This window comes from Fringilla coelebs (assembly GCF_963513975.1).
Source record: "Fringilla coelebs genome assembly, chromosome: 1".
Taxonomy (NCBI): domain Eukaryota; kingdom Metazoa; phylum Chordata; class Aves; order Passeriformes; family Fringillidae; genus Fringilla; species Fringilla coelebs.
In genome coordinates this window covers 90884172-90905196 of record NC_140028.1, presented here as the reverse complement: position 1 = coordinate 90905196, position 21025 = coordinate 90884172, and the positions used below count along the sequence as shown (strand labels likewise).

Here is a 21025-nt window from a genome sequence, read left to right as displayed (position 1 = left end):
GGGCTCGTGCTGTTTAACCTATTTATAAATGAACTGGAAAAGAGGGCATATGGTGAGAAGGCAACTTGGTGAAGACACAAAGTTATTAACCATAGTAGGGGCGAGTTGCCTTAACTCATTTTAGGCTAGAGAAGTATTCTGCTGAGGTGTCAGTAAATGTCTGCACTCGTCTCATGCTCTTCGAAAGGCCTGGAGAAAGCCAAATGATCATGAGAGACAGCAAAGGAGGGAAGAAAGGCAGATCAATATCAAAAGGTCAGGAATGTACAGATAGGGAACCAGAGGAGGATGCACCCCACCCTGAAGGCACCCGAGGAGCCAGTGGACAGCTGTCACTGATGCTGTGCTGGCAGACTTCAGAGGAAAAGGGAATGGATATAGGCACCACGGTCACCAGCACTCTTCACGAGGCTTCCTCTTTCTTCTGCTGGGGATGGTGGGGGAAGTTGATCAGGAAATCCCATGACTCAGTGGGACCACAGATGGGGAATTAAAAAAAAGCCAAACAAGAAGTCTGGAAGATGCCAGGAGAGGGGCCACAGCTTGGCACAGTTGGTGTGTGTCCATGGCTGGGTCCCTGGATGGCACACAATGGTCAGGGCATCCTGTGAGGATTGCTGTCAGCAAAGGCTGCTCCCAGGAGCAGCTCTTGACTTGCATTCCCTGTGGGCCATGGAATCAGCTAGGAGTTCAAGGTGGCCTACTGGGATCCCTAACTTCTTCCAGTGTAAGAGGTCCCATAGAATGTGTCTAGGGAAGTTGTACAGGCAAGAGAATAGAGAGAGGAGCTCCAGGAGGGGTAAACATTTCCACAGCATGATTTGGGGGCAGACACACAGAACTTTAGACCTCTAGTAAAACAATGCCCAGCTGGGTGTAGCAAGGAGATGCAAGATCCAAGAAGGACCTCTACAATGCAGGGACTACTGTTGCAGAATGAGCAGAAATGTCAGGAGCAATAATCTGCTCTTTACCTTCTGGAGAAGGCAGCAGGGATGACCCCACATGTAGGACAAGCAGTGCAGAACTACACTGAAATCTGCAAAGATTTCTCTCCAAGATGTCCCCAGGCCTGGTGAGACAAGCACCATCTACCAAACTGATGAAAAAAGAGGATCCAGGGCCCTGTTAAAAATGAGATTTTGATGTGTATCTCCAGTGGATACTGAAGTTTGAATACAGCACCTTGGGCTGCTTGGCTACCTCACAGCTCACTGCCTGCTGCTGCAAACAGCAAAGCTGCTGTACTAGGTGCAGCTTCAGAACAGCCTTATCCTAATTCTTACAGTTGTGTGTACAGATTTGTGATAATCTCTTGCTCCCTTCTTGCCTAAAGGTAATTCCTAAATTCCCAGGTCAACACTGTCTAAAGAGGTTTCTGATTTTGGATGCCTCCATTTTGGATCTGTTCTTTCGGTCGCCCTTCAATTTCTACTTGAGTATGCTTAATTCCTGCTTTGAGAAACAGGGCTGGCACATCTCAAAAGGCTCACTCCAAAGTCCAGGCATTTCAGAGGACTGCCTGTTTGTGTGTAATTAATTGGGTGTTATTTATTGAGCTGGCAGCAGCACACAGTCTGCAGTACGAAGCTCTGTGCTCCCCACCAGGTCACAGTTCCAGTGTTTTGGTTTCTCAGTATTGCTGGATCATTACTGTTTAAATAGCAAAGGCAGTCCCTGACCCAACATCTGCCATAAAGGGGCAGAGAAGAGAACTTGTCCTTAAACTTTCCTCACTCCACTTTGTGAGTAATCTACGTGCCTCTCATTAGCTGCAGCCTGGGAAGTCTCAGTTGCTTTTACTTGCTGGTGTGGAGAGTGTCAAGATCAAGGCATGACAGGAAAATAAATGCTGTGGCTGCAGCTCTGCTGGGCCCCTAAAAATACATGACTGCTCTGCTTTTGTGGCTGTGGATTCTTCTGTCACTGTTCCTTAGCTGACATTGCAATGTTACACACAGTATATTATTTAAAAAACAGTTGTCTGCTAAAACATATAGCAAAAGGCTTCCAGTTTTGCTAACTGAAGTGAAGCAGACAATCTCCTCTGCACAGGAGATTAATAATAATAAATAAACAACCCCCTTCACCAGAGACTTTACAACAGCCATGAAGCACGGGGATGGACCTTATTCACAGCAGGAGCTTAAATGAGGTGGAACAAATGATATTTGATAATCATATCCCAAATACAGAAAAATCTGTGCCTTGAGAAAAATGCTAAATGCTGTTTTGACACCTTTGTCTTAACCTTTAAACCTTCATTGTGGAGAGCTCCGTGTTCCTTGTAGAGACCTAAGCTTCTGGGTTCTCGTAAATGCTGCACTTCCTGATGAAGCACCTAGGAGAAAACACATGAAATAAGCATTCTTTTATCTTTTGCAGCCACACACTGGAGTGAGAAATCAGGAAAACTCTGCTATACTAGGGATGAGGGATGTAGTACCTACCTGGTTCAAGGGGGATACGATTCCATGAGCAGCATTTCCAAGGCTCTATCAACACTGAAAAAAATATACAGTCTTGACTTTTTAACCTTATCCTATGAATCCATCCCACATCCTTGTGCTTCTAGCCTCATTTCCCACAGAGAATGAAATTTCTGTGATCGTGCCATCTGGCTGTCTATCAGCCAGTATGTTCCAAACCTGCTTTCTATCAAACTGACAGAGGGATCGAGGCTCAAAGAGAATTAAGTGCCTATGAAAGTCAGGAAAATCAGCAGCTGGGTCAAAGATGAGGATCCAAATGAGCGCCCTTGCTGAGGGAAAGGTGGGCAGAAGGCAGCACTTTTACACACTGCTTGCTAATGTCAGTCAGCACGTGTGGGGCTCTGCGCCCGGCAGAGCAGATGCTGCTCCCTCCTCAGCGGGATCAAGGGCTCCCGGCTGCTGTGCTGGGTGGTGCAGGCAGGGAAGGAGAGCTGAAGGCAACAGCACACACTGCACAAAGGCAGGGCTTGCTGGGTCTGCAGAACAGGGCATTTGATGATAAACTTCCACTTGTTCCCGGTACTGCGCAGCTCCTGCAGTTGCTGGGGGCCCTCCAAGGTGTGGATGTGTTTCTCGTGGAGAAGGCTGACAGGCAATCACTCCCTCCTCACTCCCACACCCCGACCCCTGCCGCAAAGCTCCCACCGCTGCCACTGCTCAGTGAAACTCAAAGCAGGTTCCAGGGCTCTGGAGACAATAGGCTTGATCTTTGAAACCATAGAAAGGATATTAAAAGTTAGGATGGAAAGTACAGCCCAGTTCAAAGTTTCCCTAAAGAAAAAAATCCCTGCCAGGGAAAATTTAGAAACCAAATTGTTTCTCCTTCCCTAGCAAAGGGAGTTTCAGCTTTTGTTTTTTATATCTTGCTCTCCTGCTTCACGCAGCGTGCCCTGGAACAGCAGCTGAGCTTGCAAATACTTCTGGAGGAAAAGGGCTGTTTTGCTTGAAGTTATGCCTGTCCTGGAGGGAAAACCCATGTGTGTTTTTAAGAGTCCAGTATTTTAACTAACCGAGGAAGAATGTTGTTCAACATCACCTTGGCAAGCGTGTGTGTGGCATGTACATTTCCCAGAGCTGAAGCCTGGCCCTCTCCTCTCGCCTTCATCGCACTTCTGTGCGGGCAAACTTGTGACCCCAGCCTGGGGCTGGCCACAGCCACCCTGGCTGCTGCTGGCCAGGCCACCAGGGCAAGGACTGACTCACAGCAGGGGCAGGAGCGCGCTGTGGTTTGCCCATGGGGGTTTCCTCATGATGAAAAGGGAGACAGAGAAAGGTTGTGGCTCTTGATGGGTTTATGAAGGGTAAACACAAAGCTCTGCAGGACTCACAGAAAGAGGCCCTTGGGTGAAAGCTGAGTGCCCTTCTTGGAGATGGGCTTGATGTGTGACTGACTCGTGGGGGCAGAAAAGTCATCATTTTAGTGAAGAACAGATGTGAAATATATTAACTGGAGCCCTCTTCTCTCTAAGATTTCCTTCAAGATTTCCTTCAGCAGACCTCCCCCCTTCTATCTTCTCAAGACTCTATTATTTCACACAGGAAAAAGTGATTTTCTCTCACTCTCAAGAGATCCACTGGGTTTTATATTTCACTTGTACTTTCTAAGTAATTGATTGAGGTCCTGGTCCTTGAAACCAGAAAACTTAAAGAGAAAAATAAAGAGCCTGTTATATTTACCGTTATTATCAATGAAGACAGAAGCAAAAAGCTTTAAAAATAAGTGGGCTATTTCAACAGTGAGGCCCCCCGTGAAATTGCTGTTTGACTTTCTTCACAGAACAGACTGGAGTTTCCAAAAGTGTTACCCACCCACAGCATTTACTCATCTGAGTAGGACTTTAGCATGGTGAGGACTTGTCAAACTGACTTCTCCTCACAAAGTTTTCTAGAGGTGATTTGGATTTAGGATGCCCAGAACGGAGTGGCTTCCAGAACCCTGGTTTTCAAAAGGGGCTGACCAGACATTCTCCACCCATCAAGTCTTAACCCCCCCCCGCCTCCTAAACAGCTTCTCTCCATCATGATCTCAGTAGCCTAAAGACAGCAGCCACAAGCGGTTTCCAAAAATAACATCAGCAACTTTCAGTTTCAGGATTTGTAAATGCTTCTGTAATCAACCTTGGACTTCCTCAAGAATTCTCAAGGGGTAAACAGCTCTCACAGATCACAGGGAAAGGATTTCCCCTCCCCCCTCCAGATATCTGGAGGGGATGTCCAAATGGTTCCTCTTCTGGGAGCTGCCTTGACTTTTTCCACGATGAAATTTTCCAGCATATAATTTGCAAAGTTATGTCACTCCAGATGCCTTTTTTTGGTCTTGAAAATAACAAAATATGCTAAGAAGAGATAATGTTCTACCTCACGTCTGCCAACCTGCAGAGTTAAATGTGTAACACTACTGAAATACAGTTTGTTTGGCTCAACCATACTGATAATTCCTGTTTCGCCCTTAGCCCCAAGTCAGTGTTTCCATGTTGCTGTGACCTGAGGTCTTAAATGTGGTTTCAGAAATGTCACACCATAAGGCCAACCTTTGCACAGGCACTGTGCTGTTAGAACAGCAGAGAGGAGGCTGAGGGGGGATTTTGAGCTAGCAAGCCCTTTCCCCTGACATTTTGTCACTCAAGAGAGATTCACTGAGTGCTGGCTTTGATGGCCTTCACACCAACCCACGGCGCCCCTCGCTCAAACCTAACTCTGCTCAGATCAGCACAGAGGGGGAGAAAGAGTGAAAAAAGGGAGATGAGTCGCTACCACAGCAAATGCTGGCAGAAATGGGAGTGACCTCACCGATTTAAGGGGAGGAGCCTTGGTTCATACATGTAGGGATTTTCCCTATGACGAAATCCTCGAGATAAGTCTGGGGGATTCCCCAGTCTGCCTTCAGAAATATCCCTCTAGAAGCAGTCCCAGCCTCACTTTGCTCTCACAGTCCGTCCTGCAGAGGGGCATGCTGCTGCTGCTCTGTCATCTGAAGCAGTAAAAGCCATGTCTTTGGGAGTCTGTGCTCTGCTCCTCGTCCTGTGCAATGGTAAGTGGGCAGCCCTGCAATTTTCCTTCTGGTCTTTCATGTTTGTTTTGTGGTGATATTTTTTGGGGAGGCAGGAAGGATTGTGTAAGCAATCTCTTTTAAAGGTGATGTGTATCTGTGCTTTGCAGTTTGGTGCTTGATCCGTGGGACTTCTGTGATGATCCCAGATGTTGCTGTGAGGTGTGCTGAGGACGTGGTGCTGCCCTGTAAAGCTCTTCAGGACTCCTCAATCTCCTACCAGACAGCGTCTTGGTATAAAGTAAGAAAAAAGTCTAAGTTATTTGGGCAATCTGCTTTGCTTTCCTACCTGATACTGGCTTGTCTTGTACAAAATGAGTTGTTTTCTGCAGAGGATTCCTCCCATTAGTGCAGCAGAGAGCAAATCTTTGAGTTGACCATTGGAACAGGCCTTTTCTGTGTCATTGGAGATATAGGCTATTTGAGCATGATTCCCTGAATTGCTCTTGGCCTGCTTTTCTTTCTAATTATTGCTGGCTTCTGTGGATCAAAATTCAGGTGATGCCCCATGTACAACCTGCCAAATACTACTCCAAAGAGGAGTCTTCCAGGATTTTCTTCAAAGCAAAAAACTGGTATTTAAGCCTCGCAACATCAATGATGTTGCTCTTGTTTAATCCCCTGAAAACAGATGATGATTTTTTCCTTTGAAATAGAAGAACTGAAAAAATACTTGCTATTCTTTAGGAAGATTTGACTAGTGGGGTGGGCATAAGGGCAGAGTATGAGCAGAAGGCAGACGAAGAGCTAGAAATCCTGAGCTATCTCTTTGCAGTCGTGAAGTAAAAATCGCATCTTGACTGCTCTGATTCAGAGTTTCTCTCTCCAGAGCAGGAGAGCCCTGCTGACCACCTGTGTACGGGTGGGGTTACAGGAATCAATCAGCTAATGGGCAGAAAAGTCCCACTCAACATTACCAAGATGAAATTTCTAAGAGAGGTAGAATTGCCCAGTGGTGGAAGAGGTGGCTGTTGACTGTACAGCACCATAATTTTGCACCTCAGTGCAGAACTTCAGCTTATGGTGTGAGCCAAATTAATGGGAAAAAGGGAAGGTTTTGTTCTCCTCCATTCCCCACTCCCAGCCAGACACTCCTGCTTCTTATCATGGGCCACTCCTGGTGGTCCTCTTGTTACCTGTTAAGTCAACGCTCTGTTGATTGTTATTATAGTGGAAAATCAAACTGTAAATAAACATTTTGTGGGTTACAGAGTTGAATTACTTTCCCATGTGATGGTAGAGCAATGGAAAGGAAGAGGGGAAAAAAACCTTATTTATGGGTGTTGAAAACCGTTAATTTATCTCTGCCGGAACCTAAAGCCACAGCCTTGGCTTCTCAGCAGTTTGGTCAGGGACAGTTTTAAACTCATTTCCTACAGTAAACCAACAAACAGTGCTTGCCATTAGATACAGCTTCTGAGGTTGAAACTTGCCATGCATCTGATTTTCATTGCTGGTACAACAGTGAGCATCTGCCTACAGACCAGATGACAACTGCACCTCACAAGAGCTGTTGGGAATATCTGCCAACCCACCAAGAGCAGCATCTTCTTCCAAACTGTTGAACAAAGCACAGGTGGTAAACAGAGAGGAGATGATAACGCTTTTGGTTGAATTTTACTATGGGATTTGGAATATGAGTCAACTTATTCTTTTTTGTTTTCTGCCTCAAAAATTGGATAAGGATCTATATTTTCCATCCAGATATGTGCTAGTTATTGAAGGCTCCCTTTCTCCCAGCGTCTGGGAAGGGCAGAGAGCTCATGGAAGGCAAACCATGCCGTCTGGTGGACCTGGAAGAGTTGAGGAGAAGTGGTAGGGGGTCGGGAGGAATAAACAGAGAGGCTGAGTGGACCCCAGAATAGACTCCCCCATAGCAGTGTTGGAAGTCAACAAAAACAAAAACAGGCTGAAGTGTGGGGATACTCCAGAAGCATGTGCTTCTCCAAGTTCAGTGGGAGCTGGGAGGGCCAAGCAGCAAACAGCAGCCAAAAGCCATTCCCTGATGAAGAAGTATAAGGAAAGCCTATAAACCCAATTTTGTGTTGCCTTGTAGCTCTTTGCAGTTCTACCTGGGCACAAAATGATTGCACACGCACAGGAGGGTGGTATTTGATGATGCCTTTTGTGAGGACCCTCTCTGGTGCTGCTTGCCCTTGCAGCAGTCATGCTGCCACAGTCTAGACTGCCACTGCCTGTCCTCTGCCCTGTCCCTATAACCCTCACTCCCTCCATCGTCTCCTTGCTCTTCCTGCTTCAACTGCTTTGCTCAGGAAAAGACTGGTTTTCCAGGGTCCAGCATGACAAAACCTCGCACTTATTTTCTCTCCTGACACAAAAAGTAACTAAAGTCTGGCTGTTGTCAGCTCTTGCCACAGTCCTCAGGGGCCGATGGCACCAACCATGTGCTGATGGCAGTCTGCTGTGTGCCTGTCCCATGAGAGAGGTGGGAAGTGGGGACAGGCAGGCGGCGACGCCAGCCCAAGCCACAGCCACAGCCATATTAGGAAAAGCAGCGCGCCAAACCTAAGGAGCCTGACTCTCCATGGGGAAAGGCAATCTAGGCTCAGTGTGCTGTGCTGAGCAAGCAATCCCTCTGCTTATGGGGCTGGCTAAATAGGCAGCAGCTTGAAGATCTTTCTCCTCCCCTCTCTACACTCTGGCTCTGTGCTGCTGTCCCCACTCAACACTGCAAAAGGAGGGTGAGGGAATGGTGGAGTGTGACTGGGCTACCCAACACAGGTAATTACTCTGTTATTTAAAAACAACTACTGAAGGATTAATCAATAAACACCACATATAACCTCAAAGGACTAATTAAAAGGTAATTCCAACAAATTGTATGAAATTTCAGGCTGTAAAGTTCAAGCAGCTGTTAGGTGAAATCTTTTGTATGAGGTCACTTTGAACTGTGAAGTAAATGCAAGCAATTAACCTTTGCTTCTGCTGCTTTAAAAAAAAATGAAGGTGGCAATGTTATGGTGCTGCTTGTGCAGCTGTTTGCACAGGGTTAATGTTCTGTGAGCAAACCACTCCCTCCCACGAGCACCTCTGTGTGCTCAGACCAAATAAGGGCCAGTTTGTTACAATCTGCTAAAAAAAACCCCTAAAAGTTGTAATTTAAAAGTATTTGCTGTATAGAAAAGTAATTTTATAATGGAGTTAATATTCTGGTGTCAAAATCCAACTGGGTGAAAAAAAAGGCTTGCATTCAATTCCTTTGCTCTTGCTGATGTCTCATACTGCAAAAAAAAAAAAGGCATGGATGTGTTTGACCTGCTGTGCATGAAGGATTATTGGAGATAATTATCTTCATGCAGGAAGTCACCTGTGTAAGTAGATCTGTGCAGAATCAGGACCACAGTCAGTCAGCTCAGACAAAATGATTTTTACTTAAAAATATATGAAGTAGGCTAGCTGAACACACTGGGGACAAGGTGGAGCACCAAGTCCTCTTCCAGCCTGGTGCAGGTCTCCTTCCATTCAATATGAGGCCATGGAAAAGAATTCCTAATTATGATAGTCTTAAAGAGTGGTATGTTTTTAGGAGTGCTGGGCAGCCTGCATGCCATAAACCCATATATGAGCAGCGTGGAAGTTTGCCAGCTGAGAACTGGAAACTAGGTCTTTTTTGCCTAAGCACCCAAGCACTGGGAATTGTCTGTGGAAATGCTGGTTTGAATCTCTACAGCCCACCTACTAGACAAGAGTCTGAGTAATGAAATTTTACTTACCTTTCTGCCTCGTAGGGCTATTGAAAACTGAACAGTTTCTCTTTGTGAAGTACATTGAAAATGAGAACCACTTCATAGACCCTCATAATTATCACTTTATATCCAGTTTGAAAATCAAGTTTAAACACACACAAATGAAGTCCCAGTAGATATTACACTGTTTTCTTCATGTGAAATCCAGAAGAGTCTTAATCTAAGATAAGCCTTGAGGAAGAGGAAAGAAAGCTGTGCTTCAGTGGAGAGAAATCTGTTAACTTTATAGCACTTCCTTGAAAAATACAAAATTGTGGCAGAATAAGAGCGGGAAGTCTTATTACAAAATAAGAATAAACAGTTTAGACATATAATATTGACTGCACCTTCCTTCAAAGGAAACTGCTTTTGCTAAAAGTGCATAGCTGTGATAGCATAGGTAAATATTTGCTAAATTACTTCAGCTGAATTTCTAACCTACGCAAAGAAATGCAGTCCAATGCTTCTCAGACATCTATTCATCCCCAAGTAGCTTCATCACATTAATGATTTAGACAGGAAGGGACCAGTGGAAATGATTTCATGACCAAAACAATTCTTTTGTCTGACATGAGCTAAGGCTGGATGCCCATAGCTGAAAAAAAAAAAAAAAAATCAAACCAAGCCAAATCAACTAAACAATAGTTTAGTTGTTTAGTCTGTGTGAGTGAGTCAAAGGGCTTTTCCAGCTGGCTCATGTGTCACACATAGTTCCTTCACTGTTGTTTTGGGGTTGGGTTTTGGATTTTCTTTCCTCATCTCCCCTCTGCTCCCCCCCCAACCCCCCACCCCTTTTTTCACAGCACACCCAGAGTTCACTCACATGTGCCCACAATTTATATCTGTTATTTTCAAATTTAACTTTGGTATCTCTACATGACACTGTATAGGAACCATATGGATGCACCATTAGCACTAATCAAATGTAGAAGCATTTTTTTGTGCTGAAAAATACACCTATTAAGCAGTTTCAGCTCAGTTGTGTTTCATTATATGTTGGCTATTGGGCATTGCCAGAATTCTACATATTTTGCTTCAGAAAATAAATTCCTTCTGGCCTTATGTAGATTTTTAGCTCTTTAGAACAGTCAGAAATTTCAACTTGGCCATTATGCCTGGTATGATTTTAAACAAAACCATTTTTACAATTATCTCACCCTCACTAGAAAGTAACCTGATGTTAATATGTTCCACCTTTAAATTGACATCAGTTTCGGACCTCAAAAATTTTTGCTGAAATAAAAATTTTCTTTTATGGGAAAAGTGGTTTATATTGGCACTTTGATTTACCTGGAAGACAGTGTACCACTTTAGTGTGGGAAAAGTTGGATGAGTAAAGTTATTTAATGTGAGCAGAGAACATGAGTTAATGTGAGAACTACTCACTTGTGCATGTTCATGATAAAATTAAATGTTAATTGATTAGTTGGGGGCAAGCACTACAGCATGGGTGAATTACCATTTTTAGGGTACTGCCATGTAATGCTGAAGCAGTTTTCAAAACAATAGCTAAAACCTAGCCAGCTAGAACTGAGCAAAATATTCCTCCTCCTTCCTCCACCTTGTTTTTAGTTCTCTGAAAAAGAAACATTTGCTGAAGAGCACTTAAATTCTGGGGGCCTAATTATTCTACCTATTTCTCATTAATCATACAGTCAGAAATACATCAGCTCAGTTGTACTTTCAATCAAACATATCCCATTTTAATATCCACTGTTTTTACCAAAGAGCTCCAGACGAGGAGAAACTTAATAGGAGGCAGTCAATTGACTGGAGAACATCTGTGGGCAAATCGCAACCTCTTTACACCACGTGTTTCCAAGATTTTGGGAACTAGAATAATTTTCAATTAAACTCACTAAATACTGGCAACTAGAGCTGTCTCCTCAAGGCTGTGTCCAGTTTAGTCCTGAATATCTCAAAGGGTGGAAATTCCACACCTCTCTGGGCAGCCCATTCCAGCATTCAACCACCCCTACAGTAAAAAAGGGGTTTTCTTTGGCTTAAGTGGAATTTCCTGAATTTCAGCTCGTGCCTATTACCTCTTTTCTTGCCTCTGAAGGCCACTGAGAAGAATCCACCTTCAGTTTCTTTATCCTTCTGTTAATCAGGTTGAATCAATAGTGATAAGATGATCCTGAGCCTGGTCTCTTCCAGGCTGAACTATCTCTTCCAGCTTCTGCTCATGTCAGGTTCTCCAAGACATTATCCATCTTTGTGCCCCTTCACTGGACTCCCTCAGATCTGTCTTGCCCTGGGAGCCCATCACAGAACCCAGCACTCCAGGGTGTGTTTCAGCAGGGACTGAACAGAGGCAGAGGATCACCTCACCTCAGGCTCTGCTGAAGATATTCTGCCAGGTGATTTCTGAAAGTCTGCCACAGACATTGCTGAAGGACAGTGGTGTATGTGACATTAAGTATAAACTCACATTTCTTCTTTTTTTTTTCATTTTCTTAATGGATAATTTTATGCAGATAGGCAGAATTATTTTGCCAGGAAATCCCTGTTCCCCAGCAAAATTCTGGAGGAATTAACCCCCAGCAGATTGTATGCTAACAAGGCCCTTTTTAAGAAAATAGATTTAGTAGGATTTTCTACCTGTCCCCACACAAGTCATCATATACCTTCTGAATTTTGGTAAAGCCATTAGCAGCAAACATGGGAGCAAGAATATGCTCCTTTTCTCCTCTGTTTGGAGGTGGGAACAGGGGAAGCTGGCATGCTGCAGTTTGCTCAGCAGTGAGGTGTAAGGGACATGAAACACAAATGAAACGTGAAAGGAAAAGATTTTTTTTCACTGATTAAAGAAGAATATGGTCCCTACACAGGTGGATTGCTGTCTCTGGTAGTCCTTGCTTTGATCCTGCTAAGCTTGTGTGGAATTAATTAGGTGAAACCCCCAGCACTCACCTTGGGCTGTGGTATCACCTGGAGGACACTTGGCATGAATTAGAGCTGGTTTATCATAGAAGCTTGAGCTGCAAAATGATCTGTCCGGTGAGAGAGTCTGCCAAGTAATTCACAGGAGGTGGCTAACAAAGTGGCATTTTTGTAATTTTAATTAGGTCTGGGGTGGGAAAGAGGTTATCTGGAATAGAGCAAGAGGCAGAATGATGACCTTACTGAACATCTCATGGACTTCCTTTTATACAGCTGGGATATGAGGATCCACTCTGAAAATTTGCTCAGATGCTTTCTCCCTATGTAGAGAATTTCAAAAGGGAGGGGGTGTTTTGTTTTTTGGGTTTTTTTTTTGTTTTTTTGGGTTTTTTTCCTAATAAGATAACAGGAGATAAGATTGCTGAGGAAAAAGGCTTGGTTCAGGCATTAGAGAAAAGGTTGCTGCGTCCTCTGAGTAGGATGGGATGCACTGCTTGCAGAGGCTGGAAAAATGCCACCAGATGTCTCTGCAGCCTAAAAAATGTTGGGATGCTGCTGGGTGCACAGCACGCCTGCAGCCTGCCTTGCCTGCCCTTGCCCTTCAGTGAAGAGGAGATTTAATGGAGGAAGAAAGGCGTGCAAACCCCGAATTAAACCCACACATGACCCCTTCCTCCTCCGCCTCCCCAAACTCAAGGTTCACATCCCCCATCTGGGGGGTCACCAGTGGTTTCACAGCAAGCGAGGGAGCCAGATTAGGCCACAAAGTAACTTTTTCTTCTTGTTTTGGGGAAAAGCGTGTCCTTAGTGCAGTTTCATGACGCTGCTTTGCCTTACACACAGCATGTCTAAGGCAAAACTCTGACAGTCTCGCCTGCAGGGTCACCATCATTGTGCTTGCAACAGCAGCCAAGCATCTTAAAAAGCTTTGGAGGCAATAATCAATCCTATCCCTCACTGTTCCCATGAAATAGGGAAGTTCAATCATTTACCCAAAATCTCACTTGGAATGAGTGCACGGTCAGGCATGGGATGCATGGACTTAATTGAGTTCTCCCTTTTAGGAGCAGTGCTGATTGCAATTGCATACAGAAAGATCAAAGTGTTTTCTCATTCCCAGATCTCAGCCACAAGAATAACACCACCATTTACCACCCAGGACACCGATTATTTATGCTGCCAGTAAATGAAAGGAAAAAACAAAACCAAAAATCCCTAAACAAATCTAATTTTTTGTGTGTAGCTCAGACCTCCTATCTGAAATTTAGGGCAATGCAAAGGGCAGCCAGGCTGGTTCCTTTTATTGCCCTGTGGGCAGTTTTAAATTTCACTGAGGAAGGGGGTGGTAAGGGAAGGGAGAGTGGCAAAAATTAGATCTGAGCGAGGTCAACTATATCCACTTAGCTGCTATTGACCTAGTTGTAACCAGAGCTGAGCCCAGCCTGGGTATTGGAATTCCTCTGGCCACATCTCTGACAATGTGCAAGGCCTGAAAATACCTAAATCCCTGTAGCACAGTGAAGTCCCTGGGGCCTGAAAGCCACCATACATACTGCTTGTCTTGTAGCTGCTTAGGGTGGAGTGTAGTCAGAAAGAGAAGTAAATTTACTGGGGGATTAAGGGGAAGATTCTTCCCTCTTTCTGGGTAAAGTGTGGAAAGCCCCAGGAAATTACTGCTCTGTGTTTCAGTTGATGCACTGAAAACCCCAAAACCTTTCTGAGAAAGAATCTTTACAATTAAGGAAATTTTGTTCTTTAGTCTCATTCCTCAGTTCCTGAAAAGTTCCCCATTTTGCAGCTTGTTTTACACCATTTTAGGCTACAAAAATAGCATTGTTGAAGGGAGTATCAGACCCTTACTTCTCTCCACACTCTCGAGTGTGCTTTCCTCCTGCAAATACATGAAAGGGAAACCAGATACTCCTAGCCTCAGTATGAGAAAGTTGTGTTAATTTTAATAACTTACAGTGTAACTGGTATACCCCGCTGCAGTAGCTATGCTGATAGAAAGTAAGCACCAACATATGACCCAAAAATGTGTCTATTAAAATAAAATAATAATAATAAAAAGCCTTGGCTTACATTAGTTTTACATTTGGCTGAAATGCTGAGCCTTGGACTTATGAGCTGGCTCTGGCTCTGCTGGTCCACAGAAAGATTGAATTCATTACTTGGGAAACCTTTATGGAGGGCATGCTGCCTCGAATCCCAGGGAGCAACTTCGATGAATAGGAATGGACACAGGCTAATTCAAACCCTTCTTCCATCTTTCAAATCAACTTAGTGATTTCTCTCTTCTTTGTGGTTCCCAGCCAATTGTCATTTTCAGTGCATCCTATCGCCCTGCAGTGTGAACTGTTCTGGGAATACACTTCATTCCTCCAGCAGCCTCTCAGCAATGCCAAGGAATGTAGCTCTTCTGGTTACAATTAAGAAATTCAACATACAAATGCTCCCCAAGCGCACCGGAACCTGCTTGTGACCTTCACACAACTGAATCTGAAGGAGTCAAAGCAATTTTTTGTTCTTTGGTTCCAGTCATGAGAGGAAGGGAGGGAAGCGGGGTGAGGGGGAAACCTCCATTCCTCCAGAGAGGTGGCATGGTTTCAGGGGTCAGCCACACAGAAACTGGCACAGGAAAGTGCAGTTTCCAGGGCTGCATTCCCACAGGGAACTCTGGGCTGTGGAGCCACTGAGAGGATGCCAGCCCGTTCTTGGCAGAGCCCTTGTGCAGTGGCACACTTGCTGGGTTAGCAGGTTTAGTTGTCACCACTGCAGGGCAGAAGGTGTGCTGGCAGGGCAAGCACAGGCGGTAGTGGAGCTTCCCTGCCTGCTGCTGTGCTCTCCTGGGCACCTCTGGTCCCCAGGGTCACCGCTAAGCACCTGGGTAGGGCTGCCTCTTGCTGCCTCTGCTCCATCCCCATGGACTGTGTCTCTTGGTCTGAACTCTTCTGGGGCCTCTGCACAGGGCCACTGAGAGCAGGCTCTACCCCTGCCTTCTGTCATGTTGCTGTCCAGGTGAGGCAGCTTAAGAAGTTATTACAGAATAGTTCCATAATTCCTATTTGTAGGTAGAGTCCATTTAAGCAAAACCTCATATACTTTTGGATTGCAAGCATGAGCATATTAAGTGGATTGTGCTTGTGCTCCCTCCTGCCTCTCTTCAGGCTCTGCATTTTCAGCCATAAGCCGGCTTTAAAATTTTCTTTATCCTAAAACTGAGGATGACATTGTTGCTCAAGAACAGAAATATATTTGTGTTTTCCAGATGGCTGGAGACAGCGAAGGAATAGCATGGGAAGTCCTTGATATGGAATCTCGTATTCCACGAGAAGCTGGGGGGTCCTTGGAGCTCTCCAATGACACCTCCTTTTCACTGAGGATCACAAATGCGACCGGCGGAAACAGCGGGACGTACAAGTGCGCTTTGGGGGAGCAGAACGGGGAGCGCAATCTGAGCAGCACAGTCACGTTAAAAGTGACAGGTACAGTGGGGAGCTTTGACTGTCCCATGCTCCACGTGGCATGTCAGGAAGGTAGCAGTTTTAAAATATTATACAAACACCAGAGCAATGTAGTACTGTGCTTTACATTTTAGGTTGCCCTGGAATAGAAGAGGACAAACTAAGAAAATACAAAAGCGAGCTCTTCATGCTGACTTGCCTTGGGATTTTTTACTTGCTGCTCATCTTCTTTACTTGTGTAAGTAATTCTCTTTCTCATAAGCAAAACATCAATACCAACCAAAATACCTCCACTCATTTTCTCTGCTAGCACTGCTTAAGCACAGCTGGTCTGAAGCTGGTGTCCATACTTAATTTATGATTAAACTCAGGATGGAGTTCCAAAGAGACCGAACTGCGCCCTGATCTAACTCTGATCTAACTCAAACTATCAGATATTTTCCTGCACCCTCACTGCTCATTTCTGCTTCCAGTTTACTCTGTGTAAACTACTTATCAGTTTAATGGCCTTCTGGTTTAGTACCTGGGAGCAGCATTTGTCCAAGATGGAGGCACAGACCCCTGGGAGCCCTTCCCCACCTGTGGAATTACTTTGTGTGGTGTCATGATGGACATGTCCAAGTCCACCTGCTTTTTGCCTGTTTCCACACTGGTAACTTGGTGTCAACCCCATTTCAGATGAGCATTTTTCTGAAGTCGCATCTTTCTTATTGAACAGACATTTTAAAATACATGGAGAAAAATCTCACTGGGGAGTTTATCCATACCTTTACTGCTGGATGGTAGTTCTGGAAAGGGAAGGGAGAGGAGGTACTCGAGAAGCTCACTCCACTGAAGAAAAACTATGCTTTGGGTGCAGTGGCAGTGAAGTCACCTGGCTCAGAGGTAGCAGGAATCTTGGGTACCAGTACAGTGCATCACTGGCTGCACTTGTAATAAAAACCAAACCAGAAGCAGCCCCAGCATTTTGGGAGGTCAGATTTAACTTTTGCTGCCTGTTTCATACTTGCCTCCTTGTTTTGCTCCTCAGCAGATGAATCATAACTGTTGATCAGAGTGTATCTAATTAGCTGTGCTAAATGTAGCTTTCCATGCATCTTCAGGGAGCAATTAAATTTATGCCTGTCTCTTTTTTAGATTGACAATTCTGTCAGTAATTTGTGCCATTCAGACGAAAGTTTGATGAGATAAATCTTGTAGGAATTTGTTAGGATGGAAGCATGAAAGCAAGGATATCACTCAGAAGAGACAGATGCCCCACATTCTTCTCAATGTCCTGAAAGGATTTCAGATCTCTACAGAAATCTCTCCTCCCCTTACAAAAAGCCAGTCCCAGTTTTAGTGGTGCAGTTATAAAAAGCAGAGCTGTCTAGTGAAGAAAATCGCTCCGGTGGAATTACGTGTATCTTACTTTTGGGTGAGGCCCCGTCTCAGATATCGACCTAGCTTTCATCAAAATTTAATATTGACCTGATCTCACAAGCAAGGTTCATTATTTAAAATGCCTGTTAAGTTCTTACAGGTTGCCTTGTCCTCTTCTTTAGTGAAGATTGTGCCTTATCTCCACTAAACTCAACAGCAACATTCACTTTAGTACTGGTTGGCAGGACTGGGGCTTTACTTTGACAATTTGATGAAAATATTTCAGGCACTGGCTTGCACTGAAGGCAGGTGGAAGCACACTTGCAATAGCTTGATGCAAGGCCTGTTGAGATGAAAATGTGAATCAAATATAAATGTTCTTTTTTGACTGAGGGTTTTGTCCTATAAAGTTAATTGTTTTAGCAAGAAACAGCAGCTTATATTGATACTGGGTGCTTCCAGTGGCAAACAAATGGGAAAGGTGTAATGAGCTAGGGTTAGCAAAGAGGAAAAGAAAACCTTCAAAATTCTTTTTTTAAAATTGTCTTTCATAGGAATTCTCAGTTTTAAGCTTTCCTTTGTGTTTTGTCTTTTAGACATGTCTAAGAAAAGAGAGTATGTCTCCCAATTATCAAAAAACCAGACCAGATATGAAGCACATGCTTACCCTCATCAATGTACGTGAAATAACAACTTTCCAGCATTTAAACAGCAACAGCACTTGCAAAAATGAGCTTACTTCAAGTTCTGTCTAAGCTGACGTTGATGGCACTGTGGACTCATCAGTAAACACAAGCTGGATGGCTGAGTGGTATGGAGAGGAAATAAATGATAATATGAGGTCTCTTCAGAGCAGCCTGAAAGTACAGGTACCTTGTCAGTGATCTGCTTGTGCTGGACAAGCCTTCGACAAGCACTGTTAATGCACCACGGTAGCTTTTGAGAGTTAGTCAGCTAAGAAGTGCCTTTACAGCTACACAACATGCTACAATGCTGTTATGAGGTTGGTATCAACTTTATTTCACTCTGATGTGAAGCCCTCCTTTTCTGAGCAGGAATATGCTTCTCACATGAAGACTGAGTTGTAGGGAGGCCATGGCTGTGCAAAGCCAGCAGATGAAGCTCTTCGCTGGACTGATATCTCCCACCTTTCTGAAGCAAACACAGTAGATGCTGTGGTATGAAAAGAAACGTGTGCAGGGCTGTCTCTGATCTGAGCCTGATCCTGGATGGAGTTCCTTTACTGCAAATGGGATGTAATCCATCATGTGATGTTCAAGTAGGCTGCATAGGTAACCTCATGCCCTTGGACTGGAAGGATCAAAGCAACATTCACTCTTAAATCTTAGAGTGACAGACAGGCTGAGAAGGAAGAAGATTTTCTCAAAATTTTTCTGGATTGAATGAACTTTTTATCTCAGCAGGAAAAATAGGGATATATTTTCCAGATTAATCTATGGGAAGCTTCCATGAGACTGTTAATCTCAAGTAAGAATGAAAAAGACTGTGATATTAAGGACATGTAAAGATGATTTATTGTGTGGTTTACAAAACATGGAGCCAAACATACGCAACACTTATGTCAGTCAAGTTACACAAGTGAGGACCAAAGCCATGGCTTGGAATAAATCAGCCAACCATGTCTTTGGGATATACTAAGTTAGCTACAAGATACAGGAATGGAAGATGGGACATATGAGCTTTTGGTGTTGGCGGTGTATGTATGTGAAAAACGGATGTGAGAAAAGCTGAACTCAGACACACCATGAAGGGGAGAGAAGATTTGTTCTTTTGGACCAAACTGCAAGTGATCCTAGGCTCTGAATCCAAGGAGCCTTCCTCTATTGGATTGCTACTGCAGAAGGTGAAGGAAGAGAACTCTAAAGTGACTGTGGTTGCTTATGCGATAATGTCAGAATTTGAGCCCAAACATCAGAACTTGCATACCCTGAGGATCACAGTCTTAAAAAAATACTTCAAGAACTGACCAGCAACATTAGAATTTGTAATGCAGTTTGGAATTCCAGACTGTCCAGGTAGACAAAAAGATCTTTCTGTAATCCTTTGACTAATTTTGAAGTGTTGATGGGAAGAAAGCTGTACATCACTCAGCACTGGCTCTGGGAGCAGGGTAGATGTCTGCATTGCTGAAGTCCAATACCATTGCTCCTGACCAGAATGACTTATAGCTACAAGGGATATGCAAATTGCCTAGAACATAGTAAAGTAATTCCACATTGCTTTTTTTTCCCCTGTAATTTTTTCCCATAAAATGTGTGTAGGATACTTGAAACAAAAATTCAGAGATAACCTACCATTTGGTTTTGTGTGGTACATTTGGCAAATAAACCCAGAAAAAGTCTGTATCAATTGCATCAATTTTATTTTACAGCTAGCAGAATTACATCAAATAAGGTAGAGATGTGATTCAGCCTCTTCTGCAGGAAAAAAGCATGTATGTGTGTATAACTGATTAAGCAATGGATAATTTTATGCACTTCTAAGGATATAGCACCATTTAAATTTTCATCAAAATTTTACCTTCTGTCCGAAGTACATTATAAAACACCTGTTCCCTACCAAAGGCAAGTCATTAGGGAAAACACAAAGGTGTTTCAGTCTGCCCACAGTTACTTTTAAACATGGCCCACCATCCTGGGTGACATGTATGTTTAGGAGGCAAAAAAGATGAAGTGACGGCATATGTGTTTCTCCATTTGGTCAGAAAGGATTAATCCCAGATAGTCATAATTTGTTGGGGTTTATTACCACAGAATGCTAAGAGGTTGGGATGGGTCTTAAAGATCACCTATCCCAGACCCCCTGCCATGGGCAGGGGCACCTCCCACTACACCAGGTTACCCAGGGCCTTTGCAGCCTGGCTTTGAACACTGCCAGGGACAGGGCATCCACAACCTCCCTGGGCAACCTGTTCCAGGGTCTCACCACCTTCAAAATATTTCTTCCTAATCTCTAGCCTAAATCTCCTCTCTTTCAATTTGTACCCTTTAGTCCTGTCCTACAGCTCCTGATAAAGAGTCCTTCTTTGGCTTTCCTGAAGGCCCCCTCAGATACTGGAGGGTTGCTATGAGGTTTCCACAAAACCTTCTCTTCTCCAGGCTGAACACCCCTAATTTTCATAGCCTGTCTTTGTAGGAGAGTAGCTCCAGTCCTCTTGTCAACTTTGTGGCTTTCCTCTGGACTTAGTCCAGCGGTTCCATGTCCTTCTTATTTTGGGGACCCCATAGCTGGATCCAGCATTCCAGGGGGATCCAGGTGGGGTCTCAGCAGAGTGGAGGGGCAGAATCCCCTCCCTCACCCCGCTGGTCACTCTCCTTTGGATGCAGCCCAGGATTCCATTGCATTTCTGGGCTGTGAGCACACACTGCTCTCGTGTGAGTTTTTTAAGTATCACCCTCAAGTCTTCCTCGGCAGGGCTGCTTTCAATCCCTTCTCTGCCCATCCTGGGGGTGTGTCTGGGATTGCCACAATCCGGGTGCAGGGCCTTGCTCTTTGCTTTGCTGAACTTCATGAGGTTTGCACAGGCCCACCTCTTAATCCTATCCATGTCTGTCCCTCTGGATGGTATCCCTTCCCTCCAGCATGTCTTGCTTGGTGTTGTCAGCAAACTTTCTGAAGGTTCACGCTCTATTCCACTGGCCACGTCACCAACAAAGGTGTTGAACCTCCTCGGCCCCGTACTGAGGGACACCATTGTCACTGGACAATGAACAGCTGGCCACAACTCTTTGTGTGTGGCCATCCAGACAGTTTTTTATCCACTGAGTGTCCATCCATCAAATCCACGCCTCTCCAATTTGGAGATGAGGATGTTGTGTGGGACAGTGTCAAATGCTTGCCCTAAACTGAGGTAGACAATGTCAGTTGCTCTGAGCTTGTCCACCAACACTGTGGCCCCATCAGAGAAGGTCGCCAAATTTGTCAGGCACAACTTGCCCTTTGCAAAGCCATGTTGGCTGTTATCAGTCACCTCTTTGTTTTCCATGTGCCTTAGCATATTTTCCAGGA

General features: G+C 44.4%; 1 protein-coding gene across 1 annotated transcript; it reads left to right on the top strand.

The window, feature by feature from the left end:
• Positions 1-5480: 5480 nt before the first annotated feature.
• CD83 (CD83 molecule) lies at positions 5481-17751 on the top strand (the record flags this gene model as incomplete). Its single annotated transcript, XM_084212695.1, is given in 7 exon segments — positions 5481-5523; positions 5652-5782; positions 11350-11351; positions 11353-11398; positions 15439-15655; positions 15769-15872; positions 17593-17751. Coding segments are annotated over 7 exon segments (702 nt in total).
• Between the last annotated feature and the right edge of the window lie 3274 nt (positions 17752-21025).